The sequence below is a fragment of the Octodon degus genome, unplaced genomic scaffold (assembly GCF_000260255.1).
Source record: "Octodon degus isolate 3935 unplaced genomic scaffold, OctDeg1.0 scaffold00279, whole genome shotgun sequence".
Lineage (NCBI taxonomy): Eukaryota > Metazoa > Chordata > Mammalia > Rodentia > Octodontidae > Octodon > Octodon degus.
In genome coordinates, this window is record NW_004524855.1 from 444,183 (window position 1) to 469,358 (window position 25,176).

The window sequence follows — 25,176 nt, forward strand, 5'->3', positions numbered from 1 at the left end:
CTAAGCTTGTTCTAAGTAGGTGCTCTAGACCACTGAGCCATCTCACCAGCCCCTAGATCAGATTCATAGTGATCTGCCTGTTTATACCTTCCAAGAGCTGGGATTACAGGCGCATTCCACCATGCCCAGTCTCAATTGCCACCTCAGCATGCCTCAGGGATTAAACCCTGGTATCTGTACCTGCTTGCGGGTGCTTTAATCCACTGTTTTTTGGTTTTTTTTTTTTTTTTTAAAGGCAGTTGGAGGGGCTGGGGTGATGGCTCAGTAGAATGAACGCTTCCCTGGCAAGCATAAGGGCCTGAGTTCAATCCCCAATTCCGCCCCCAAAAATTAAATAAAGACAGTTGGACATGTTGAACCCCTAATCTGGTATTCCAGTTGTAAAAGGTACACTTTTGGATGGCATTGAATGCTGGATTTCATTCCTAAACATCTCTTTCTCTTCCCATGCCTAGTGTAACGTGTACAACTCTGGCCAGCGGCGGAAGCTATTGTTGTTCAAGACTTTCTCGAGGAAGGTGGTGGTGATCGTCCCTAATGAGGAAGATTGGAAGAAGAGGCTGGAGCTGAGGAAGGAAGTGGAGGGAGACGATGTGCCTGAATCCATAATGCTGGAGATGAAAGGTGGGCGAAAGTCAGGCCCCAACCCCTGCTCCTCTTGCGTGTGTACTCAGCAGGCCTCAGCCAGGAGGTGCTCTGACCTGCCCTGGAGAGCAGCGTAGTGCGTGTGGGCACTGGATGAAGGAGTAGGCAGAGCAAATGGCCAAGGAGTGATTCCTCCCTTGTTTTGTTGCTCCACCTCCCCATTTGTGTATTTGGTACAGGATCTCACTATGCAGCTCAGACTTTTAGTGATCCTCCTGTTTTCAGCCTCCCTAGGGCTGGGATTACAGTTTTGTGCTACTATGCCTGGACTCCGGTTGCCATCAGCACACTCTGGGGGCAGGGCCAGCGTGGCATGTGGGACCCAGGATCAAACCTGGTTGCTGCACTTGCCAAAGCAGGTGCTTAGTCTGCTGAGCTGTCTCACCAGCCCTATGTTCTTTGTTTTTTTTTGAGATGGATGTCACCATGTAGTTTAGGCTGGCCTTGAACTCAAAATGTAGTCCATGCTGGCTCAAACTTGTAGCGATCCTCCTGTTTTAGCCTCCTGAGTACTGGGATGACAGGCAGATGCCGCCATGTCTATATGATGCTCTGACTCTTTTACTCACCCTGGAGGAGACACAAAAAGGGAAACAGTGATGTATAACAGGATAATTAGTCAGTGAATGCTGGGATGTAGCTCAGTGGTAGAGTGCTTGCCTAATATGTATGCGGCCTTGAGTTCAGTCCCCGTCAATGAAGAAAATAGAGATAAAACCCAAGAAAGAACCTTCCTTTAGTAAGTCACTCCCTACAGTGTGTTTGCTGTTTGCCCAGCACTGTCCTGCACCAGGAAATGCATTTTCATTTTGCAAAGGACTTGGAAGTGGAATGGTTCAACTCAAAGTAGTTGGAGTGAGGATCTCATTGGTGGATCTTGATTTATGGGATCATCCTAGGCTTGTTTTTAGTTCTTTCTTTTTTCTTTTTTTCTTTTTTAAATTAATTAATTAATTTATTTTATTTGTGTGTGTGTGTGTGTGTGTGTGTGTGTGTGTGTGTGTGGCCAGCTCAGCCCGCCTGGGGGCGGGGCTGGCTGGCATGTGGTGCTGGGGGATTGAACCGCGGTCCCGTGCTTTGCTAGGCTTGTTCTAAGTAGATGCTTTAGACCACTGAGCCATCTCACCAGCCCTCTTTCTGTTTTTCTTTCATTCTTTTTTTTTAAATTAGATTAAATCACTTATGCTTTATAGAGCCCCAGAGCAAGGTCCCCACAAAGCAACATTAGCTGTTATCATTGCTTTTACTTCCTGCTGTACCCTTATCTGATTTCTTAACCGATTTTCCCTAATTTTCCCCTTAGCTGGTGGTCTCCCACCTGCCCTGGCAACTGCTTGGTTTTTTCTTGCCTGTGGAAACCTTTGAGTGACAGCCTCCAGCCTTATGCAAAAGAAAACTATTTGAGTCTATGGCTGATACTCAGATGCTTAGAGGAATTAATGTCATTGTTATAAGAAACAGGACTGGGGCTGGGGAGATGGCTCAGTAGAATACATGTTTCCCTGGCAAGCTCAAGGGCCTGAGTTCAATCCCCGGTTCCACAAAAAAAGAAAGAAAGAAACAGGACTAACTGCACTCACTGAATAGTCGTGGGAACCCCACTGCAGTGCAGTCTCTTGGGCAGCCTGTGGCCTCTGGGTATAGGGTGTGCTGGCCTAGCCAGCTCAGGGCTACAGAGAGCTTCTCATTTTGTGGACAGCAGGTGCTGCACAGCTCGACCTCTTTTTTTTTTTTTTTTTTTTTTGGTGGAACTAGGGGTTGAACTCAGGCCTTTGCACTGGCAAGCGCTTATTCTACTGAGCTATCTGCCCAGCCCACCTCTTTCTAAAATGTCACTTCTTAGCATCTTGTCTAACCAACACCAAAACTTTCTCAGCTACTTTTGACCTCTGTTACATGTTTCTGTGCTAATAAGAAACCTTACTCCAGTTCCCTGCTAATTTATTATGGATCATTTGAGATCTTGTGAGTCAATAGTTGGCAGGTCGTGCTTTGCTTGGGGCTGTTACAGTTTAGGGAAAATTTAGAGTAGAAAAAAATAGTTTTGTTATGTAGACTTGAGTGGTTATGAAGCAGCACACTTTTTGTGCATTACTCAATGAGGCTTAGAAATTGTTAGGTTTCCTGTAGCAGAATATGCATAATGAGTTCTTATCTATGCACTTTTCAGGCCCACAAGCTTCTTTCTTATTCTTATAGCCAACTTCTCTCTGCCTGAGAAATGTGACTACATGGATGAGGTGACATATGGGGAGTTGGAGAAGGAAGAAGCTCACCCCATTGTCACCAGGTACAAGGAGGAGGCCAGGAAGCTGCTGCCCCCATCAGAGAAGCGCACTAACCGCCGGAACAACCGGAACAAGCGCAACCGCCAGAACCGAAGCCGGGGCCAAGGCTATGGTAAGTCCAGGCTCCGGGCAGGCCCGCTTTAGTCAGAATTTCGGGCCAGGTGTGGTGGGAGCTCTGCAAACTAGGCCGGGAGGCAGAGTGACTCCATTCAGGAGGTGCTTTCGTGGAGCGGGTTTTCTCCTGTGTCCTCCCCACTGTCTTGTGGCTTTGCTATAAGGGTAATTTTTTTCCTACAAAATACTTGTTTCTTGAAAATTGTGCTGCACCTTCCTATGTCTAGCTGTCATGCTAACACACATTGTCCCACACTTCACTGCCAGTGTAGCGGAAGGGTTTGTGTGGAGACATTCTGCTCTCAGTCCGTTTTGTTTTTGTTTTTGTTTTTGTTTTTTTTGTGGAACTGGGGATTGAACTCAGACCCTTGCGCCTGCTAGGGAAGCACTTATTCCACTGAGCCATCTCCCTGGCCCCTCTCAGTCCGTTTTCTTGCTGCTTTGCCTCTTGGATCTATCCAGCTATGTAGGCCAAAAAAATGAACACATTTAGTAAATTAAATTGGGGGCTGATTAATAGCAAGCACTAGACTGTTAGTGGAATTGTTTTCCCCCGAGTCTGTTTTGTCAGCTAGCCCTCAGGACAAGAATTGTGCTTCTTGGGGGAGGGTTTGAGCGTGTGTGTGGCTGCAGGTCACCTGGGCGCTGAGGGCCTGCTGTGTGAGGGGCCTCCTCAAGACCACGTGGTACAGTTGGGTTCTCACAGAACATGGGAGAGTGTAGTGTGACAGCCTGGGTCTCCAAGGCTGACAGTCGGTGACGCTCTAGCAGTTTTTATTCATAGTTTTTCACTGCCATGTACCTGTTTCCATCCTTGAATGTCTTGGAAGAACTGGGCTTGTCCAAGCACAGTGGCTTGGTTTTCTTGTGTCTCTCACTGCGCTCCCCCTCAGATGTTTCCGAGACCCTGGTGCTGGGCTTTAATGAGCATGGCACATGCCTGGCCCAGCAGGCTCCTGTCCCTGCAGTCTTGCCTGCGGCTCCCACTTTTCCACTCCACTCCCCGTGGAGCCAGGACCGTGTGCAGCCGTCTGAGCGCTCTCCGTTTCTCTTCCAGTGGGCGGGCAGCGCCGAGGCTACGACAACCGGGCCTACGGGCAGCAGTACTGGGGGCAGTCTGGAAACAGAGGGGTGAGTGCAGCCCCTGCTCCTCCCTTTGGCCGCCGCCACCATTGCTGCGGCGTGGGGAGCAGAGGGGTTTGGGCTGTCTTCTCAGGGCTTAGGGCTTTGCCCGTTTAATGTGTTCATCTGACAAAATTCATCCTGTCTACACTGTCATACTAAGAGGTGTCTGTTTGAAGGGGCATACTGGGTCATGCTGAGAACCCTGTAAGTATTCTCTTTCTCCTTTTCCAGGGCTACCGTAACTTCTATGACCGCTACCGAGGAGACTATGACCGTTTCTATGGACGAGACTACGAGTACAACAGATACAGAGACTATTACAGACAGTACAATCGGGATGTGAGTGCAATGGGAAAAGGTTGAGGGCAGTGGGAGCACCGGGGCCTGGGGTGCTAACCTGCTCCCCTGATGGGTCCTTTTTCTTCCAGTGGCAGAATTACTACTACCACCACCCGCAGGACAGGGACCGGTACTACAGGAACTACTATGGTTACCAAGGGTATCGGTGAAGCCTGTGTGGTCGCCTGTCCACCATGAAGCTGGATCTCCTGGGGTGCCAGGCACCCTCCAAAACACAACCAAGGAAAACAGGGGCTGCTGGGATGGGGCTGAGCTGCCGGGAGGGGCGGTGGGGGGAGGGCGTGCAAGCGGGAGGGGGTGGGAGGGTGGAAACCAACGACAAAACTGTACATTTTTTTTAAAAGTTTGTTGAAAAGAATATTGTCTTATTCTATAAAACATTTCAAACCTAGTTAGATATTTGTAATCCAAAAACATTTGCGCAGAACTAGGGCTGCCTGTTCTGTACCTGCAGTGGCGAGGGTCACCTCTGACGCTGGCGGCGGGCGGCGACGCAGCAGGCGCGGTGGGAGGAGGAAGGTGCTCTGCGGCAGGTAGGAGCAGGCAGGGCGGGCCAGGGCGCTTGTGACCACCGGGCAGCGAAATAAACGATCAGCTCTGGGCGATCACTTCACCAACTAACCGTTTGCATTTTCTTTACGACCTTTCCCTCTTGGGACCTCTGGTCTGCTGGGCTGGGAGGCCGGACCTTCGCTGCCCCTTGGCTGGGCTTTGTTCCTGGTGGCAGGGTATAGGCTACTGGTTGGGTTCTTGCTAGCCAGGATCCCAGGCCAAAGATACAGCCACTCTACTGTCTGAACCCTGTGAATCTTGGGAGAGAGGCTGTGGTCAGTGGCTGGAGTTCGGGGGTGATTCTCAGGGTTCCTACTCGCGGCCCCATGGGCATCGGCGTGTATAAGGGCCGGTGCTGAGCAGCCACTGTTTTCTACAGTGCAGGGCGCTGCCCTGAGGGTTGTGTATGGGAGTGTGGATAGGGTGGGTGGTGGGGGTGTGCGGCTCGAGCATAGCAAGTGTGAGGAGCAGGAGCTGTCCAGCCCTGCAGCAGGGCCCCTTAGGGCTTCAGCGGAGACCTGCAGAAGGCTCCTGGTTTCCACCATCAGCGCCAGTTCTGCACTCTCAGGTGGCCAGGGTTCAAGAATCCAGGTGGGAAATGTGGGTGCTTTTTTGTATTCAGCTTAAGTTTTTATTCCCTTCCTCCTCAGCAGCATGCCCAGCACTTCCTCAGAGAGCATGCTGGCTCTGCTGCTGGAAAAGGCGTCCCACCTGCTTGGTGGTGTCTCCACTCAGCCTCTGCTGGGTGTGCAGGAGGTCCAGCCATGGCCACAGTCAGGACGCACTGGTGGTTTGTGCTCCTGGTCATGCCTCTGCTGTGGTCGTGGTGAAGGGGCAGAACAGACACTCCTGTAACCCACTAGGCCTCCCTCAGGGACAGGAAGCTTTGGGCCCAGAGGGCAGCATGCACAGCCCAGGGTTACCCTGAGACAGGCATGAGTCTCTGAGGCAGAGGAAGCAGCCTTTCCTTGTCCCTGACACGGGCATGCCAGGGCCCCATGCCCTTGGGTAGGGAGTACTGTTGAAGCCACCCCAGCTCTGCTGGATGTGGGGGAGTGTTTCTTGGTTTTTGATGCTAGAAAGTTTTTTTACACAGCTATTCTTGGGGCTAGGCAGAGAAACAGCCACCTCCTGGTGGGTTCAGTGGGGTGGTCACTGCAGCAGCAGGAGCATCTGGGCTCCCTCCTGTCTTTTCCCAAAGTGTTGACAAGGCTGTAAAACGTGGCAGCAGGAGGGACCCAGCCCTGTTTTACTTAGATTTGTTTAGTGTTTTATCCAACATCTGTTGTAGATGGAAAAGGTTTTGTGAGAAAAACACCGGGGCCTGTAAATGTTTTTGCACAACCTGTAAAGCATTCTTGGAAGTGGCCAGTAAAAAGATTTATGTTTAAAAAAAGTGTAACCGTGTCATTGTTTACATCTATAACTTTTTTATCCCCGTTCTCATTATAGCCTTCTGATAATGTAGGCAAAGTGGCTTTGACTTTTAGAATTAAATAGCCACTTGGACTGAGCCCACCTCCTCCTGTGACTACGCTGAGTAGCTTGTCAGTTGCGGTTTCGCCATGTGTCCCAGGAGGTGTCATTCGCCTCCCTGGGTGCTATGTCCTTTTCCACCAGACTTTTGCTGAGGAGCAGCTGTGTGTCCACTGGAGATGGGGGCTCTGTGGAGGCTACACTGGCTTCAGCCACAGCATTCCTTTTTTTTCCTTTGAAGGCTGTTTATGTAGCTCAGGCTGGTCTTGAACTCCAGATTTTCCAGCTTCAGCCTCCGAGTTGCTGGGATTTACAGGCATCCACCACACCTGGCTAGTGGTCCACTTCTGTTTTTTTTGGCGGAACTGGGGATTGAACTCAGGCCCTTGCGCTTGCCAGGCAAATGCTTATTCTACTGAGCCATCTCCTCAGCCTCTAGTGGTCCACTTTTTTTTAAAGGTTTTTTGTTTATTTGTGTGTGTGGCCAGCTCAGCCCACCAGGGGGCGGGGCTGGCTGGCATGTGGTGCTGGGGGATTGCACCGTGCTCCCTGTGCTTTGCCAAGCTTGTTCCAATTAGGTGCCCTAGACCACTGAGCCATCTCACCAGCCCATGGTCCACTTTTGAAGGTGAATTAATTTATCGGAAAGTAATTATAACCCAGGAAAAAAGGCCTACTAGTTCAACAATATATTTGATGGGATTTGCTTTCTAGTGGATTTGAAGGGGCTGGGGAGATGGCTTAGTGGAATAAGCACTTCCCTGGCAAGCGCAAGGGCCTGAGTTCAATCCCCGGTTCCACCAAAAAAAAATCTAGTGGATTTGAAGAATGAGAAGGTAGCTTAGGTAGAGTAGTAGTAGCTGGGTGTGGTATTGCATACCTATAATGCCAGTAGCATTGTGGGACACTTGAGGCAGGAGAGCTGAAAGTTTGAGGCCAGCCTAGGCAACTCTTGAGACCATCTCAAAAGATAAGGAGCTCCATATAAAGGAGCTATCCCCATTACCACCTTTCCCCCAAAGCGCTATGTATTATATTGCTAAATGGATTGTAAGTGTTCAATTTTAGTTTGTTTTTTTTTTAAGTGTTCTATTTTTTTTAACATTTATTTAGAGTGTGTGTGTGTGTGTGTGTGTGTGTGGCCAGCTCAGCCCACCAGGGGGCGCGGCTGGCCGGCATGTGGTGCTGGAGGATTGAACTGCGGTCCCTGTGCTTTGCCAAGCTTGTTCCAAGTAGGTGCTTTAGACCACTGAGCCATCTCTCCAGCCCCTAAGTGTTCTATTTTAAACTGAGCAATTTCCCCCTTTCTCTCTGCACTGGGGATTCAACTCAGGGACAGGGAGCTAGACTTCCCAGTCTTTTTTTTCTTGGTGCTGGGGCTTTCACATCTGCAGCTATTTTTATTTAGAGACAGGATCAAGCTTTCAGTCCTGCTGTCTTAGTCTCCCGGGTCCCAGGTAGAACCCAAGCTTTTTTTTTTTTTTTTTTTTGCGGAACCAGGGATTGAACTCAGGCACTTGCGCTTGCCAGGCAAGTGCTTATTCTACTGAGCTATCTCCCTGGCCCCCGTCCTTGATTTTGGTGGCTGCCTATTCACTGGGACATTTAAGTCAGTGTTGGAGCTACTGAATTCTAACCCATTGAATGCGCAACTTTCCAAAGGCTAGACTGGTGTTCTGCTAGGATATACGGCTCTCTTCTTTCACGGTCATGAATACCTCATGCTTTGTGGCTAGGAACTGTTAAAACTTTCCTCCCATTAGGGTTCTAGGCATTAATGTGGAACTTCATCAGTATGAAAATAGTGCAGAAAAGTCATTTTTTAAAATTCAGTTTGTGGAGATGGTCTCACTGTTACAAGTTTGAGGCATCCTGCTGCCTCAGTCTTCCTAGTGCTGGAGTAACAGCCACGCACTACCGTATCTGGCAGTTCTTGCTTTAGCCCATAACCTAGGTGACGTTTTCTGCAGCCGCACATGCGACCCTGTGCTTGCCAGGCAGGCTGTGTCCCTGTTCCCTCCCGGGCCCACTCAGGACTGCAAGGAGGAGCGGATGTGTGAACGCCCACCTCCCCTAAACGTGCCCGCGCCGGCGCGGCAGGCGGGAAAGGGAAGGTCGCGTGCGTGCCGCGCAGGGGGCGGGCGGCCCTGGCGGAGGGCTCGCAGGAACCTCCAGGCCCCGACGTCCCCGCGCCGGCCTCCCGCCGGCCGGGCCCGACCTCGCAAAGGGCTGTCCCCGCCGAGGTGCGGGAAGCCGGGTGACGGTTCCTCCCACACTCGGATCTCCCCTTCCTCATCGAGGTACAACACAGCCGGCCTGTCTCTGTCGGGAGAGCTCCCGTGTCACTGCCCCGCCGCGTCTTTCTCCATGCGAGGTGAAAAGCCGGGTTCTGCCAGCGTCCGCGACGCCTTCCAATTCCGGCACGGCGGGGCGGCCATTTTGGATCCAGACCAGCGCAGACAGACCTACGGGGCCGCGGGCCGCCATCTTGAGAGTCGCACCGTACGACGCACCGGCGCGCGCTGCCTCCGCCCCTAACTCGGCCAGCGGTCGGCGCGTGCGCTCCCAATTTACTACCCCTGGCCGCAGCGTAACTCCGAGGCTTCGAACCCGAGGTGGCACCCTCCCGCGCGCTCCGCAGGTGCGCGACCCCCGCCCCGCCCCAAGGACGCGCACGCAGGCTCTGGACGACGTTTATTGCCCACGTAGCGGCTGCAAGGGGGAGCCAGGCGGCTCCGCGCACGCCCACTGTGGGCGGGGCCCTCGGGTGGTGGGCGGGGTCCTCAGGGTGGTGGGCGGGGCCCTCGGGGGCACGGGAGGGGCATGTTCCCAGACCCCGGCCGGCGCCGGAGGCCCGCGAGGGCGGAGGGGCGGGGTCACAGCAGTGCACAGAAGAACTTCTTCTCGCGGAAAGGGTTCTCAGAGGTGGGCACCGGCGTGATGAGCGGGTCCTCACAAGCGTGGGCGTCACAGTACGTCATCAGGTCCGCCGCAGCCTTGGACACCTGGGCGCCCGGGAGGGTTTGGAGGGACCAGAAAGGGCGGCCGCCTCCCTCTGCAAGGAGACACCCCGCCCGCCCTGAGGACGACATCGTCCCAGACCTGGCCTCCCCCCGCCGTCAGGTGTCTGCGGCGTCTGGGACCGGAGCCTCCGACCGCAGCGCCGGTCTCCCCGCGCGCGGCCGCACCCACCTTGATCCGGCACAGGCTGGCTTCGATCTTCAGTTGCTCCACCATCTTGCGTGCTTGCCCGATGCTCATAGTACTGTTCACGGGGGTCTCGCCCTTCATCCTACGGGGAGGGCCGCGTCCCAGAATTGTTCCCAGTCCTCTCGCCTCCTGGGCTCCGCCCTATCCGCCCCCGCCTCAGGAGAGGAGGACGGCGGGATGGGGTGCTCCCCGGGACCTCTGCAGGCGAGCAGAAGCAGCATCTAGGTGATTTCGGGGCTCAGTCCCAGAGCCCGCGGTGTCCGGGAGCCCCGCCCTGCGGGAAGCCGCCCTGCCCTCGCTCACCTGCAGCGACGGGCGCCGAGCACGACGGCAGCTGCACCTGGGGTGCTGGGTCCGGGAGCCCCTAGCCCAGCCTCAGTGGTGCCACCCTGCAGGGAGTCGCCTCGGAAGGTCGGCCACGGTTCACAGAAGCCTCAGGGCTTAGGCAGAGGTCGCTGGGGCGGCCTGGTTCCCGCAGCACCGGCCCTACGCCGATGGCCGGTACCCGAGAATTCAGGATGCTGAGAATGCGGGAGGAGGCTGAAGAGCCTGGTCGGGAGCGTACCACCTGCCCGAGTAGGGGGGCACCCTGGCCCGCAGCACCCCCGACGCGGTGGTCGGGCCCGGCGCCCCTGCGCAGCGCTCGGGTGGCGGGACCCTGCTCCAGGCTCTGACATCAGCCGCCCCCCCGTAGCACCGCCCTGACGCTTCGCTTAACACCGAACCTTGGTTTCTGTCCAGGGTCTGGGTCCCCCGTGCAGGAGGATGTGACGCGCGACAGGTGGTCAGTGTCTAGACCACCGCGCTTGGCCTCCACGGGACCCGCAGTGTCTTCCGGAAGATGTCCAAAGACACGGCAGACGCGAGGGAAGACTCCAGGGAGCCGCCCAAAGAGCCGGACCCTGCAGGGGAGGTAGGGGCTCGGCGGGGCGTGGGGGAGCCGGGGCAGAGAAGTAGGGGGAAGTCCCAGCCTCTCGCAGGGCTCGCGCCCGGGCTATAGCATCCTGCACGGTGAGTGCGAGGCTCCACACTGTAGGCGGAAAGTGGGGGACACGCACAAGCAGAGGACCCTTGCGTGGACTTGATGCGGGGATCTGGGGATCTTGGGCCATGCGAAAAACGGGGAGGTGCCGGGGAGATAGCTCAGTAGAATAAGCGCTTGCCTGGTCAGGGCCTGAGTTCAATCCCCGGTTCCGCACAAAAAAAAGGGGGAGAGGGAGGTCGACTGCGCAGGTTAACACCTGGAGACACTACAGGGCTGAGAGGCAACCGCGCGCGCGAAGGGCGCTCCGCAGGCCCCTGCGCAGTGCGCAGTGCGCAGGACTAACACCAGCCCCGGAGGCCTGGGCGGCAGAAGCCAGAGCCCCCGCTGCGCGGGTAAAACGGACGGCGGGATGTGGTGAGCCCGAGCACCGCGGAGCGCAGTCTGAGGCCCAACTATTGAGCGCCACCCGCGGAGAAGAGGCGTGGGAGGGTGCGGGACCGCGCTAGGCCCGCCGCCGGACGAGCAGGCCCCGCCCCCACAGGCCCTGCCCGCGCTGCGGCTGGCCCCGCCCCCAGAGGCCCCGCCCCGGGCTAGGACCCGCCTCTGCGCCTGGCGCGGGCTGCGGCCCGGACGAGGCCCCGCCCCTGCGGCTGGTCTCGCCGCGCGGCCGGTCGGGAGCACGGCCGGAAGCCTATGGGGGTGGGTGCGAATGTGCGCACTGGCGGCGGCGGCGGTTTCCGTGGTGACGGTCGCCGCTGCGGAGCGGTACGGGTGACTTCGAAAGGCCAGGGAGGCCACTGTTGGCGGCCGCGTGGGAGCCGGAAGGTGCTGGTGCTCTTCTGTGGTCGCTGTGTAGAGCTGTGGCCGCGGTGCCCAGGGAGAGCTGGCCGGCGTCCGGGACTGGAGCCGGCCTGCGGGGAAGAAGGCGAGCCGCGGCAGCCCGGGAACGAAGCGCTTTCCTCCTCTCCTAGGAACCGCCGGCCGCGCCGCCCCATGGCCAGGGCCCGGGCGGCGGCGCAACACGGACCCCGCGGCCGGACCCCGCGCCCCGCGCCATGGCCCCCGACCCGCCGGCCGCTCCCGCGCAGTGGGCGCAGGAGATGGGGCAGACGCTGGCGGGCGGCGCGCGCAGGCTGCTGCTGCAGCTCGGGGTGCTCCTCTGCAGCGTGCTGCTGCTGCTCTGGGTGTCCGTGTTCCTCTACGGCTCCTTCTACTACTCGTACATGCCGACCGTCAGCCACCTTAGCCCGGTGCACTTCTATTACAGGTGAGGGGATTCCCGCTCGGTCCTGCTGGCCTGGCCTCTGCTGCTGGCCTAGCCTGAGCTATCTCCCCACTTCACACAACTGAGCCAGATTGTCCCTCTTGCAAACCTCGCTGTAGATCATTCAACGGATGTTGATAATGACACGTTTTGTTTTGGTGTTGCGGTACAGGAGATGGAACTCGATAATAACACTAATATAAGGGGTCAAGGGCCAGTGAGATAGCTCAGTGGACCCCTGCTCTGGGAAGCGCAGGGATCAAGGTTCCATCCCCACAGGATCCACTGGCCCGCCCCAGGGCAGGCTGGAGTGCACTGACAGAGTCCAAGCTGCGTAGTGAGACCCTCTATTAAATACATTAAAAGTGGATCACAAGTTTTTTTCCTGACCTAAATTTTTAATACTGTACTTTAGTTTCCAAGATGAAAGTGTACAAAAAGGGCGTATGGAGATAGTGAAACCTGTGACCGTCCCATAAGAACACATGTGTATGCCTGGGTGTGTGCTGCATACCATGTTTTGCCTAGTTTTGGTCTTTCCTGAGTCTCTTAGAGCATATCTGTAACTCTTTGGAGTTGTCTCAAAAAATCCCCAGGGGGCCGGGGAGATGGCTCAGTGGAATAAGCGCTTCCCTGGTAAGCACAAGGGCCTGAGTTCAGTCCCCAGTTCCGCAAAAAAAAAAAAAAAAAAATCCCCAGACTTATATTATTGAATCAGAATCTCTGAAGGTAGGACCCTAGAATCTATATTTTAGAACTTTATCTGTTTATCCAATTGAAACCTTTCTTCTTTTGTTTGACAAGCTCTCAGTCTAGCCTGCCCTGGACCCCAGTCCACTTGCCTCAGCCTTCCAAGTATCAGGCTGACAGGCCCTGCCACCACACCTGGGTGGGTTTTGTTTATTGTTGTATGGAGTTGAACTCAAGGCTTTTGTAAAGGGTTCCATCCACAGTCAACCTCCAGAGTACTTAGTGCTTATAATACTTTTTCATAAAAAGAGGTAATAGAGCCTCCTGTTATCCCAAGTGCTCAGCTGGACAGGTGGTTCAAGTTGGAGCCCAGCCTGGGCAACTTACAGATGCTATCTCAGACTAATCAAGGGCTGGGACTGTACCTCACTCATTGTGCCCTGGGTTCAATCCCAGTACAGAAAAAGAAAGCATCTTTGCCAGGTATTGTGGCGTACACCTGTATCTCAAGAGACTGGAACAAGAGAATCGAAAGTTTAAGCTGAGTCCAATAGATCAATTTAGCCAGAACTTGACTGGAAGGGAAAAGTAGGCCTGGCATGCAATTCAGCACATGGCCTTAGGGGGAGGCCAGGAACACAGGGCCACAGTAGAGGCTGTCCTAGCCCTGCTGTCGCTTCCCCCACAGGACTGACTGTGACCCCTCCGTCACCTCCCTATGCTCCTTTCCTGTGGCCAATGTTTCCCTGGCCAAGAGTGGACGCGATCGGGTAAGTACCCGCTAGACAGGGATTTCATCTGTGCTTCCAGGACTGGTAACAGGCTGCAGGGAAATGCAAAGAGCAGGGATTGAGGACTGGAGATGAGGGGGAACGTGGGGCCTTGATCACAGCAGGTGCTGTACTCAGCCCTTCCAGGCTGGGAATGAGCTTGGAGGCCAAGGCTGTCTCTTGTTGGTTAGAGGTGCAGTGTGCTCAATACAAGCCCCTGCATGGGCAGGCAGGCAGGCAGGCTGGGACCAGTGCCGCAGCTTCTGGATGTAGGAGCTGGGGCAGGGGCAGGGTGGGGCTCAGTGGTGCGGCACGTACCAGGCTCTGGGTGTCCTCAGCCTGAGAGCTGGAGTGGCAGACAGAGACATGTAGAAGCAGGTAAGAGAGGAGGGCCCAGGACACGGTACTGAGGATGCAGAGTGAAACTCTAACCTTTCGGGGCTGTCCAGTGAAGAAGCCCTGTGAATGCCCCCAGAACGGAGCTGCAGGTGGGGTGCATGCCTGTAGTCTTGATTGCTTGAAAGGCTGAGGCACGATGGCTGTGTGAGCCCTGAAGTTTAAGGCCAGCCTGGCAAGATCCCATTTTTAAAAGTGGAAGGCTGGAATGCAGGGAGATGACAGATACAAGTTCATCTGAGAACCAGCACTGTGGGCGCCTGGGTCACCAGTACAAGGGTGGCCAGGCCTGAGGAGGGCCTCCCTACTGTGCAGGCCTAAGTCACGGGTGGGTCTGTTGCCCAGCCACAGTCCTAGGATAGGAATGGGCTAGAATCCAGGTTCCAAGTAGCCTGCTGGAGGTGGAGGAATTTGGGGCTGTGGTCCCACAAGGGGCAGCAGAAACTTGGGGATAGGAGCCTAATTCCGAAGTGGCTCTGGGGCAGGTGCTGATGTATGGACAGCCCTATCGCGTCACCCTGGAGCTGGAGCTGCCCGAGTCCCCTGTGAACCAGGATCTGGGTATGTTCTTGGTAACAGTTTCCTGCTATACCAGAGGTGGCCGCGTCATCTCCACCTCCTCTCGTTCCGTAAGTGTTGCTGAACAGCGAGGGGAATGGGGTATCTGGTGGGGCTCCTTGCTTCACATCAGAAGGGAGAGGAGTGCACTCACCGAGCCCTTCAGGCTGCCAGATTCCTGGGGTGAGGGCTAGGTGCTCACATACACAAGCTCAAGGGTCAGAGAAAGAAAAGGTCAGAGGGACCTGGCTCCTGGGCCTCTGAGCACTGGCACCCTGTGGGTGTCACAGCTGCCTCCAGACACCTGGGGGCTGGGAATGAGATGGCATAGGAGGGTCCACTCAGGATGTGTGTGAGGGGAAGTGCTCCCATTGCCCTGCCACTAGGACTCCACCTGGGGTGCAAAACGGGGGACGGGCAGGCTAAAGGCAGCACTGTGCTGAATCTCCAAGAGTCTTAGACTGGGGGCTCCTTGCCTGTGAGAATGGAGAAAGAGAGCGCTGCCTGGGCAGCTTAGCCTGGTGCTCTCAAAATGAAAAATAAGGACTGGGGTTGAAGGTTAATGCAGAGACCTTGGGTTTGGGTCCTAGTGCTCCAAAAGTAAGCAGTGTGGGGCTGGTGAGATGGCTCAGTGGTCTAAAGCACCTACTTAGAACAAGCTTAGCAAAGCCCAAGGACCACGGTTCAATCCCCCTGCACCACATGCCAGCCAGCCCCGCCCCCTGTGGACTGAGCTGGCCACACACACACACACACACACACACACATAAATAAATAAATAAAAAAGTAAGCAATGTGAGAAGAATAGCGAGAGGTGGCTGGGCAGGGAGTGGGGCTGAGGAGCCCCAGCCTGGAGGACAGTGCACCCAGGCCCCTCCCAGCCCAGGCCACCCCCCCTCCCAGCCCCTGCCTGCTTGCAGGTGATGCTGCACTACCGCTCGGACCTGCTGCAGACACTGGACACAATAGTCTTCTCCAGCCTCCTGCTCTTCGGCTTTGCGGAACAGAAGCAGCTCCTGGAGGTGGAGCTGTACACGGACTACAGGGAGAACTCGGTGAGGGTGCTGAGCCCTGCACTCCAGGTCGGTTGGGCCGGGAAGGGGCCCTCCCAGGCCGGGGGACCCTCACCACATGCCGTTCCTCCACAGTATGTGCCCACGACTGGCGCCATCATTGAGGTCCACAGCAGGCGCATCCAGCTGTATGGGGCCTACCTGCGCATCCATGCCCACTTCACAGGGCTCAGGTAGGGGTTGAGATCCCAACTCCAGCCCTAGGGGGCTGTTGGTACTTTTTGTGACAGAATCTTGCTGTGTCCCAGACTGGACTCAAACTGCTGGACTCAAGAGGTCCTCCCGCTTCAGCCTCCTGAGTAGCTGGGTCTGTATGTATATCACCATACCTCCCTTAAACTTTTTTTTTTTTTTTTTTTTGTGGAACTGGGGATTGAACTCAGGCCCTTGAGCTTGCCAGGCAAGCACTTATTCTACTGAGCTAACTCCCCAGCCCTACCTCCCTTAAACTCTTAAAATTACCCTGTGGAGCTGGGTGTAGTGGTGCACAAACCCCTGTAATGAGGAGGCTGAAGCAAGAGCTTCACCAATTCAAGGCTGGCCTGGCCTACATAGTCTGAGACTAGCCTGAACTGCATAGTGAGAACCTTTCTCTAAAAAGGAAACACACACACACACACACACCCTTGTGGCCTGGCATGACGGCACAGAGGCTAACATCTGTAATCTCAGCAGTCTGGGAGGCCAAGGCAGGAGGATCCTAGCCTGAGTGACTTAGGTTTACAAAATAAAAGAGCTTGGGAATGTAGCTCGGTAGGAAGGCCCTGGGTTTAATCCTAGTGCCTCAAAAAGTAAAAAATTTAAAAAGCATCATGTGGCTGGGTAAGGTGGCACCTTTGTACAGTGTTGGGTGGGCCAAAGTCTGGGCAACAAGCAGGGCTCTTTAGCACAGCAGACTGCTGTCTCAGTCTGCTGAGTCTTCCGAACCCTGGGCTTTGGGCAGAAGCCGGAGCCCTGGCGCCTGGCGCCTGGGGCTGGCTGTAGCCGCACATCCTGGGTTGCCCTGGGCATTACCTGAAAAGGCTGGTTCTAGCTAGGTATGTCAGCCCGTGCCTGTCATCAACACATTCTCGGAGGCTGAGGGAAGAGGGTCAGAACTTCTAGTCCAGTGTGTGCAATTTAGTGACTTAGTGGGACGCTGTCTCAAAATAAAAATGAGAGCTGGGCATAGAGCACAGTGTGAAGAACTGGGTTCAGTCCCAGCTCTGGAAAAGCAGACACCTAAGGGCTGGTGTTGCCTGCTGTGTGCACACAGCCCCTACTGCTGTCCTAGGTACCTGCTGTACAACTTCCCCATGACCTGTGCCTTCGTGGGTGTTGCCAGCAACTTCACGTTCCTCAGTGTAGTCCTGGTCTTCGGCTACATGCAGTGGGCATGGGGCAGCATCTGGCCCCGGCCCCGCCTCTCTGTGCAGGTGCAAGCTGGGGCCCTTCGCCACTGGGAGCGGAGGTGGTCAGTGGGGGTGGTCCCCTGGGAGGGCCAGCGGCTGGCCTCGTCCCTGCTGCTCAGCCCCATCCCCACAGGTGAACGTCCGGAGGAAGGACTGTGCCCAGCAGGAGCCAAGAAGGACTGCTCAGCAGCCAGGTTGGGAGCTGGGGGCGCTGGGGGAGGCGGGTGCCGGAGGGAGCTGAGGGACCCTGTCTCCTACTTCACCTGCTTTGGAGGTACAGGGTGCGAGGACCAGGAGGAGGATGGCCAACTGTCAGATGTGGCGGAGGGGATAGAGGATTGCAAGAGCCCAGAGGAGCCCTCAGGGACAGGTAGGGAGACCGGTGGGGTGGCTGGGGCCAAAGTCCCCTGCTGTCACTAATGCCTGTCTCATCTAGTGCCCCCTTGACTGCAGAGATGCCATTAGAAAAGGAGAAGCCAGATCTGCAGCCTGTAGGCAGGGATGCAGAACTAGAGCCTGAAGCCAGTGATGGTGAGGTGGGGGTAGGGGTGCAGAACCCAGGGGCCATGGGAACCCAGCAAAACTGAGGCTTACTGGGTGTCTTCTTTGCCAGGCTCAGGCTCGTGGGAAGACGCAGCTCTGCTCACCGAGGCCAACCTGCCTGCCTCCGCCTCTGCCCGTGTTCTGGCCCCAGAGACCCTAGGCCACCCTGAGTCCTCTGGGGGGGCCCTGCGCCACCGCTCCACCTGCTCTAGCTCCTGAAAGACCCTGTGCTGTGCACCAGCCCTTGTCCCTTGTCCCCCCCCCCCCCATTGCCCCAATAAACTATTTTGTGCCAGCTGCTCCTGGTTCTGCAGTGTTCTTGTTCCTGGAAGGAGGGGTGGGACCTGAAAAAAACCCTGCTGTCCTTGGGGAGATGAGTGTGACCCCAGCCTGGGAGGGGACCCTGCATGGCTGAGAGCAGGATGCACCACTCACCCTGCACCCCTCCCTCCCGTGCCAGGAGGCAGAAGGCAGGAAGTGACAGCAGGGATGGGGTGGCCTCCACTGGAGCAGCCATCATGACCACACCTAGCCCATGCCCTCTGAAGCTGTTCCCTGTGACCTGCAGGCAGGTACTTCCAAGCCTGAGCCCCTTGCCTCATCCTGCCTGGCCGCATGCCGGCTCCTCCATGCTTGGCTGCAGGCCACATGGCCTAACCCGGTGCCAGGCCCCAGGCATCCCGGCCATGGCCCACGAGAGCAGAGGCTTCCCCACCCGGCCAGCTGTGAGTCAGGCCTGGACGGCCCTCCTGACATTGCTGCACTCGTGGGGTGGAGAGCAGGAGGGGCCAGGTGGTGACATCAGAGTGGGGTACAAGAGCTGCAACAGAGCAGAGCTGTTGGGAGCCGACCTGATTCGCCGCAGCTGCTCCACCTGCAACCCAAGGTTCCCCAGCGTCAAGACACCTGCCGGTGAGGGGCTGATGTGGGTGTGGTGGGGGTCACAGGCTGTCATCCCCGCATTCGAAGAGGCTGAGGCAAGAGGACCCAAGTTCCGGCCCAGCCTAGGCTGCTCAGTGACAGGGAGAGCCTGCCTTCAGACAAGGGCTTCAGGAGCAGCGATGTGGAGGCCCGGGCTCTGTCCCAGTGGCCCCCTCACTCCTTGTGCTGCTGCTCTCCGGCTCCCAGTTGTGCATGTCTGGCCAGCGCTTGTCTCCCGGGTCAGTTAAGGTCATTCTCTGTTCTTCCTGGACTCAAAGTCTTCCCCTCCCCCCCACCACATGGCTGCGCAGTAACCACACATCTGCCTCACACATGTGGGAGCATTTTCACGCCTTTGGTGCAGGCCAAGTGCCCAACTCAGATTCAGGGCTGATTGACCAATGGCCCTGCCTGTCCCCATCTACCCTTCTCTCCCTTGCCTGCTGCCTGTGTGCTGTCCTCAGGCCTGTCCAGGCAGGGCTGACAGTCCCCACTGCCCCACAGGCTCCATGCTGGGCTCTCCCTTGCTCCTGTGGCTCTTGGCTGGGACTCTCTCCATGGCTGCTGAGACAGGACCACTGGACATCCAGGACCCTGAGGAGGACTCTGAGGCCACTCCTCTGCTGCCTGTGCCCTGTGACTATGACCGGTGCCGCCACCTGCAGGTGCCCTGTGAGGAGCTGCAGCAGGCTGGGCCAGTAGCCTGCCTGTGCCCTGGGCTGTCCAGCCTGGCCCAGCCGCCCACCCCGCCACGCCTGGGTGAGGTGCGTGTGATGGCCGAAGATGGCCACGCCACAGTGCACTGGTGCGCACCAGCCTCACCCGTGCACCACTACCAGCTGCTACTCTGGGAGGGCACTGGGGCGCCATACAGGGGGCCTCTGCTCAACACCACCATGCGCAGAGCTGAGCTAGGGGGGCTGCGGCCAGGGAGCACTTATGTGCTCTGTGTAGTGGCCATCAACGAGGCTGGGGAGAGCCCAGCTCCTGGGCTGGGGGCTGAAGACCCTGACACAGCAGCCTTCCCTACCTTTGGGCCCTGTGGCCGGTTCTCAGTGCCTCCCAGGCCTGGTACCTTGGTGCACACAGCCATTGGGGTGGGCACTGCTCTTGTCCTGCTGGGCTGTGCTGCCCTGGTGTGGCGTTTCCACCTGCACCGACGCTGGGGCTGCCCAAGATGCCATGAAGCCACTGCCTGACCCTGCAGGACATCTTCAGGATAGCCAGGAGCAGGTGGAAGCTGGGCTCTGCATTGAGGGCTGGTGTTCCCAGAGGACACTGGGGGGCCAGAGAGGCAGGGGGCTCCCAGTGTCACTGCACTTCCGCATGCATGAAGGGGGAATCCTGACCCCCAGAGATTGCAGCCACCAACAATGCCTCCCAGGGGCCGGGGAGACGGCTCAGGGGAATAAGCGCTTCCCTGGCAAGCACAAGAGCCTGAGTTCAATCCCCGGTTCCGCCAAAAAACAACAACAACAACAACAAAAAAAAAAAAAAAAAACCCAATGCCTCCCAATTCCTTAGCTGCAGCTGGCCAAACTGTCACACTCATCTGCCTCTGTCACTCTGGTGGCTCTGTTGAGAAAGGCTTGGGCAGTGCTGGGCCCCCTACTTCTGTGATTACCAGGCTGAGCAGACCTACATTGGAATTTACCTGGCCCTAGGAGGGGGGAGGAGAGGGAGGCCAGATGCTTTCTACTGCAAGTCTGTCTCCTTGCTGTTCACAACAAAGGAATTTATCCCTGTTATCCCTGTTAGAGGGCGTGAGGAGAACTGCCGCCACAGGGATGTGGACTAACTCCCCTGGTGGGTGCAGTCTGGAATGCAAGTTGGACTAGCAAGAATAAAAGTTAGCAACAGATATTATACAAAGCATCTCTTCCTTTGTCTTCGCTTTTTGTTCTTGACATAGTTTGTAATTCAGGCTGGCCCTGAACTCACTCTGTAGCTCACATTGATCTTCCTGCATCAGTCACCCAGAGTGCTGGGGTTACTGTTCCTGCTTTAATGGTTCTTTGAGGCTGACGCTGCATGCTAGGCTGGCCCTTCTGCCGCAGCTACTGCGTACAGCTGTGCCTGAGTGCTAGCATGCTGGCGCTAGATTGATCCCCAGCAGAATCAGGTAATTCAGGGGCCGAGGAGATGGCTCAGTGGATAAGCACTTACCTGGCAAGCACAAGGGCCTGAGTTCAGGCCCTGGTTTTAAAAAAAAAAAAATCAGGTAATTGCTCTTGGCAGTTTCTTTGTTTTTGCTTTATTTTGTTTTGGGGGATGGTGGGGTCTTGCTACATAGTTCATGCTGGCCTGTTGTCCAGGCTGGCCTCAAACTCTCAGTGATCCTCCTGCCTCAGCCTCCTGAGTGCTGGGATGACAGGTATGTGGCACCTCACCCAATTTTTGTTTTTGAGATGGTCTCACTATGTTGCCCAGGCTAGCAGCACGTTGGTAATCCTCCTCCTCAGCCTCCTGAGTGCTGAGGTTACAGGCACAGTCACCACACCCAGCATGGGGCAGAGTCCAGAGATGTGAATGTTTTCTTGTTGTACTCACTATTCTGCACGGGCCATGACTCACGGTGCTAAGCTCCAGCCTCCTCACTCATCCCGAGTCTGCACCGCTGTCTGCAGAGGACCTCTGGGAGGGCCTCCCCCTCGCTGCTGCTCGCTGCTGCTGCTGGAACACGTTCTGGGCCCTTGTGTGGTTGTGAAGGGCGGATGGACATTATGGGCCCCTGGAAGCTCTGGTCTAGACGCTGCATCTCAGTGTGCCGTACTCTGTGGCTTCTGGAGTGCCTGTATTCTAACGAATAACAAGTGCCTGCTCTTACTTTTTTTTTTTTTTTTTAAATTTAGTGTGTGTGGGGGGGCGGGGCGGGCTGGGGGCGGGGCGGGCTGGCATGTGGTGCTGGGGGATTGAACCGCGGCCCCTGTGCTTTGCTTAGCTTAGCTTGTTCTAAGTGGGTGCTTTAGACCACTGAGCCATCTCACCAGCCCACTGCTCTTACTAATATGATGTGTTTTGCTTAGTTTTTACACAGTCATTCCAGAAGATGGGGAGGTGTTATCACTTTTTCCCCCTTCAGTACTGAAGATTGACCCCAAGCCTTTCACAGCCTTTCTTTTTGTTTTTTGTTTTACTTTGTTTCAGATTGGGTCTTGGTAGGTCCCTAAATTGCCCAGACTGGGCTAAAATCTTTCACTCCCCTGGTTCAGCCTCCTAGCATGCTGGGGTTGTAGAAGTGTAATCAGGTCTAGGGAGCATCACTTTCTCCTAGTAAGAGGTATGAGGCTCTCAGCAGTTTATTTATTTATTTATTTAAAATATTTATTTATTTACTTATTTATTTAGTGTGTGGCCAGCTCAGCCCACCAGGGGGCGGGCGGGCCAGCATGTGGTGCTGGGGGATTGAACCGAGGTCTCTGTGCTTTGCTTGAGCTTAGCTTGTTCTAAGTAGGTGCTTTAGACCACTGAGCCATCTCACCAGCCCCTCTCAGCAGTTTAAAATAACTACCAGCCAGGCATGGTGCTGCACCCCTATAGGAGGACTGCCTTGCATTCCAGGCCAGTCTGGGGTGCATAGTGAGACATTGTCTTAGACAACAACAAAAATGACAACTACCCCTAAACTATGCAACTTGACTGTGCTCACCCCACATGGACAAACAACCTAGTACAGAGGTTTATACTGGATGGGATGAACCCTAATGTCACTACTTTTGTGACCTTGCAAAAGTTATCTTTCTTTGTGTGTTTCCTGTGACTAATAATAGTACCTAGGTAATAATGATTGTTGTGACAATTAAAACTGAATAGCCAAGGAGGGGGATATGGTGGCCCATGCCTATAATCCCAGCACTTTCTTTCCAGACTGACCCAAGAAGATCATGGTAGGTTCAAGGCCAGCCTGGGGTTCAAAGTGGGTTCAAGGCCAGCCTGATTTGCATAGGAGACTGTCACAAAAAGACAAAAAAAAAAAAGAGGAGGGTTGCTGGCAAATAGCTCAGCAGTCTAAAGCGCCTGCTTAGGCAAGCTTAGGCAGGCACAGGGGACTGTGGCTCAATCCCTGGCACCACATTCAGCGCCAGCCCCATCCTCAGGGTGGGCTGAGCCACCCCCACAAAAAGTTGAAATTGATCAGCTGGGTGTGGTGGCCCATGTTTATAATCCCAGCACATGGGAGGCTGAAGCAGGAGGATCATCACAAGTTTGAGGCCAGCTTGAACTCCAAAGTGAGTTCAAGGTCATCCAGAACTACAAAGACTGTCTCAAAAGATCAAAAACAAAACAAAGAACCCAAAATCATATAAAAATCTCTAGTCCTGGGGCCGGGGAGATGGCTCAGTGGAATAAGCGCTTCCCTGGCAAGCACAAGGGCCTGAGTTCAATTCCCCGTTCCGCAAAAAAAAAAAAAAAAAAAATCTCTAGTGCTGGGGGCCGGGGAGATGGCTTAGCAGAATAAGCACTTCCCTGGCAAGCACAAGGGCTTGTGTTCAAATCCCTGGTTCTGCAAATAAAAAAACAAACAAACAAGTCTAGCGCTTACATTATTAGTATCAATTGTTTTGTTTGTTTGTTTTTGTAGAACCAGGCATTGAACTCAGGCCCTTGCGCTTGCCATGCAAGCACTTATTCTACTGAGCTATCTCCCAGCCCTTCATTTTGTTTTGTTTTTTTTTTCCCTGGCAATGGGAATGGAACCCAAGGCCTCCCATACGCTCACCCAATGTTCTCACTGAGTGACATCCAGCCCCCCTTCTTGGTGTTTTGTTTCTTTTTTTTTTTAATTTATTTTTATTTATTACATTTATTTATTGTGTGTGTCTGTGTGTGTGTGTGTGTGTGGCCAGCTCAGCCCACCAGGGGGCGGGGCTGGCTGGCATGTGGTGCTGGAGGATCGAACAGAGGTCCCTGTGCTTTGCCAAGCTTGTTTCAAGTAGGTGCTTTAGACCACTGAGCCATCTCTCCAGCCCCTTTTTTTTTTTAATTTATTTTTATTTAGTGTTTTGTTTCTTAAGACAGGGTCTCACTATGTAGTTCAAGTTGGCCTGAAACTTCTGGACATCCTCTTGCCTCAGCCTCCACAGTGCTGGGATTACAAGACTATACCACCATGCCCAGCCCCATGACCATTTTACTTTGACACATGGTCTTGCTAAATTGCCCAGATTGGCCTCTAACTCTCCATTCTCTTTCCTCTAGTTTCCCTACCTGCTAGGATTACAGGCATATGGCCGTAATTTTCCAACTCGACCTCCTCACAAACATTTAAAATCAGTGAGCATTAAGTGGGTGTGGTAGCACAGTCCTGTAATCCCAGCATGCCCTAGCACACATGTTTCTCAAATTTCCCCGAGGGAAGGATCGGGAGGATGGAGAAATAAAGGTAAGAAACAGAAGGGGCTGGGGAGATGGCTCAGTAGAATAAGCATTTCCTCGGCAAGCGCAAGGGCTTGAGTTCAATCCTTGGTACTGCAAATAAATAAATAAATAAATAAAATAGTGCTCTAAGCCAAGTCCTTTGTGGTATTCCCAACAAATTTACAACCATTAAAGCACTCCCTAATGCAAATCCACAAAGGCAGAGTAAATACAGGGATAAGGGATACAACAAATATTTCTATGTACATTTGTAAAGGAATTGCTCAACCACCGTAGTGTGTTTATATATTTGGCAGGAAGATGCCACATGACACCCTTTTGGCCTTGCAACCCATTGCTTGCACTGTCTCGGGGCTTGCATCGACTGAAGCAAGAGAACGCCAAGCCGCGAGCTTCTTCAAGGGGCTTGCCTGTGCTGCGCTGTGTTCTCAGACTGGGCTCGCCTCGCCCTCCACGTGTGATCAAGTTCCAGCTTCAGCCTCTCCCTACAACAGCACTTTGGGTGGAGTAGGAGGGCTGCAAATTCCAGCCTGCCCTGGAGCATTTGTGATTTAAGGAGACCCTGTCTCAAAATAAAAAATAAAAAGTGCCGGAGAGGAACAGCTCACCTGGGTTTAATCCCAATCTTGGGGGTGGGAGGGGAGCAAACCTAGGAGTCTTTTTTTGTTTGTTTGTTTAAGGTATTTGGTGGTTGCACAGCCTCACTCCGCAGCTGACCCGTGGTGACGCCCCGTCCGGTGCGCCGGGGATGCTGGGGCTGGAACCCCGGTCCCTGTGCTTGCCTAAGCAGGTGCTTCGTCTGCTGAGCTATCTCGCTGGCTCTCCACATCGCTATTTCTTCAAGCTAGCTGATATACTCACCTTTAACTTTCATTTTTATGGGTACATGTGTGGAGTACGCAGTGAGTGTATTGTGGTGCACCGACGTCACACATCTTATTCCACCTTACGTCTCCTCCCCACCCGCCCCCTTATTTATTTGCTTACTGACGTCTGAATACATGGTGAGCTGGCCCTATCAAATCCTTTTCCTCTCGCCGTCCCCAAAATCTGAGGAGGGCGTGGAAGCGAGGGCCCCCGAAGCAACGGCGCCGGGACTCCCTCCCGAACAGCGGCGCCTCTTCTGCGCGCGCAGCTCCGCGTTGCGGGCCGCGGAGCTTTCTGTCCTCCGGCGGTACCCGTCTGCGCCCTCCCCACGTGACCCAAACAGACCCGGCGTTTCCGCTTCCGGTCGCCTTCCAGTGCGGCGGCGTCCCGGTGAGCGAGTGCGCCCCGGGGCTGGGTGGGCGGCGACCCCAGCTGACCCTCGCGCGGTCCTTCTCGCCCCCAGGTCCGCGCGGCGGCGCCATGGCGGAGCTGACGGCGCTGGAGAGTCTCATCGAGATGGGATTTGCCCGGGGACGCGCGTAAGGGAGCCCGGCCCCGCCCGCCCGCCC

At 55.1% G+C, this 25,176-nt stretch overlaps 5 protein-coding genes across 9 annotated transcripts in view; 4 read left to right on the top strand and 1 right to left on the bottom strand.

Moving 5' to 3' along the window:
* Hnrnpul2 (heterogeneous nuclear ribonucleoprotein U like 2) overlaps positions 1 to 5,153 on the top strand; it is a 13,248-nt gene extending 8,095 nt beyond the window's left edge. The window contains exons 13-17 of the mRNA XM_004646737.1: positions 456 to 624; positions 2,845 to 3,045; positions 4,105 to 4,178; positions 4,404 to 4,511; positions 4,601 to 5,153. Coding sequence (XP_004646794.1) covers positions 456 to 624; positions 2,845 to 3,045; positions 4,105 to 4,178; positions 4,404 to 4,511; positions 4,601 to 4,681 — 633 coding nt within the window. The 3' untranslated portion in view covers positions 4,682 to 5,153. The remainder of the gene's footprint in view (positions 1 to 455; positions 625 to 2,844; positions 3,046 to 4,104; positions 4,179 to 4,403; positions 4,512 to 4,600) is intronic.
* Positions 5,154 to 8,747: 3,594 nt separating this feature from the next.
* Bscl2 (BSCL2, seipin lipid droplet biogenesis associated) lies at positions 8,748 to 17,739 on the top strand. 5 transcript variants are annotated; one of them, XM_023707013.1, is made up of 12 exons: positions 8,748 to 9,109; positions 10,512 to 10,683; positions 11,727 to 12,022; positions 13,398 to 13,479; positions 14,361 to 14,504; positions 15,354 to 15,488; positions 15,582 to 15,679; positions 16,780 to 16,921; positions 17,031 to 17,091; positions 17,172 to 17,267; positions 17,351 to 17,428; positions 17,511 to 17,739. In XM_023707013.1, exons 2-12 carry the CDS (start codon positions 10,612 to 10,614, stop codon positions 17,657 to 17,659), a joined length of 1,353 nt encoding a protein of 450 aa, XP_023562781.1. In that variant the 5' UTR covers positions 8,748 to 9,109; positions 10,512 to 10,611; the 3' UTR covers positions 17,660 to 17,739. The 5 variants fall into 5 exon arrangements, with proteins under 5 accessions (XP_023562781.1, XP_023562780.1, XP_023562779.1 ...); XM_023707012.1 differs by lacking the exon at positions 8,748 to 9,109 and adding an exon at positions 9,111 to 9,175; XM_023707011.1 differs by lacking the exon at positions 8,748 to 9,109 and adding an exon at positions 9,116 to 9,201.
* Gng3 (G protein subunit gamma 3) lies at positions 9,240 to 10,157 on the bottom strand. Its single transcript, XM_004646709.2, has 3 exons — positions 10,074 to 10,157; positions 9,753 to 9,852; positions 9,240 to 9,565 (listed from the first exon to the last, which is right to left on the bottom strand). The coding sequence occupies exons 2-3, from the start codon at positions 9,849 to 9,851 to the stop codon at positions 9,437 to 9,439; spliced, it is 228 nt and encodes a 75-aa protein (XP_004646766.1). The 5' UTR covers position 9,852; positions 10,074 to 10,157; the 3' UTR covers positions 9,240 to 9,436.
* A 530-nt stretch (positions 17,740 to 18,269) lies between the features above and the next one.
* Positions 18,270 to 20,193, top strand: Lrrn4cl (LRRN4 C-terminal like). Its single transcript, XM_004646739.2, has 2 exons — positions 18,270 to 18,352; positions 18,866 to 20,193. The coding sequence occupies exon 2, from the start codon at positions 18,871 to 18,873 to the stop codon at positions 19,558 to 19,560; it is 690 nt and encodes a 229-aa protein (XP_004646796.1). The 5' UTR covers positions 18,270 to 18,352; positions 18,866 to 18,870; the 3' UTR covers positions 19,561 to 20,193.
* Positions 20,194 to 24,964: 4,771 nt separating this feature from the next.
* Positions 24,965 to 25,176, top strand: part of Ubxn1 (UBX domain protein 1) — a 3,380-nt gene continuing 3,168 nt past the window's right edge. The window contains exon 1 of the mRNA XM_023707018.1: positions 24,965 to 25,144. Within this exon, the coding sequence (XP_023562786.1) occupies positions 25,088 to 25,144 (57 nt within the window). The 5' untranslated portion in view covers positions 24,965 to 25,087. The remainder of the gene's footprint in view (positions 25,145 to 25,176) is intronic.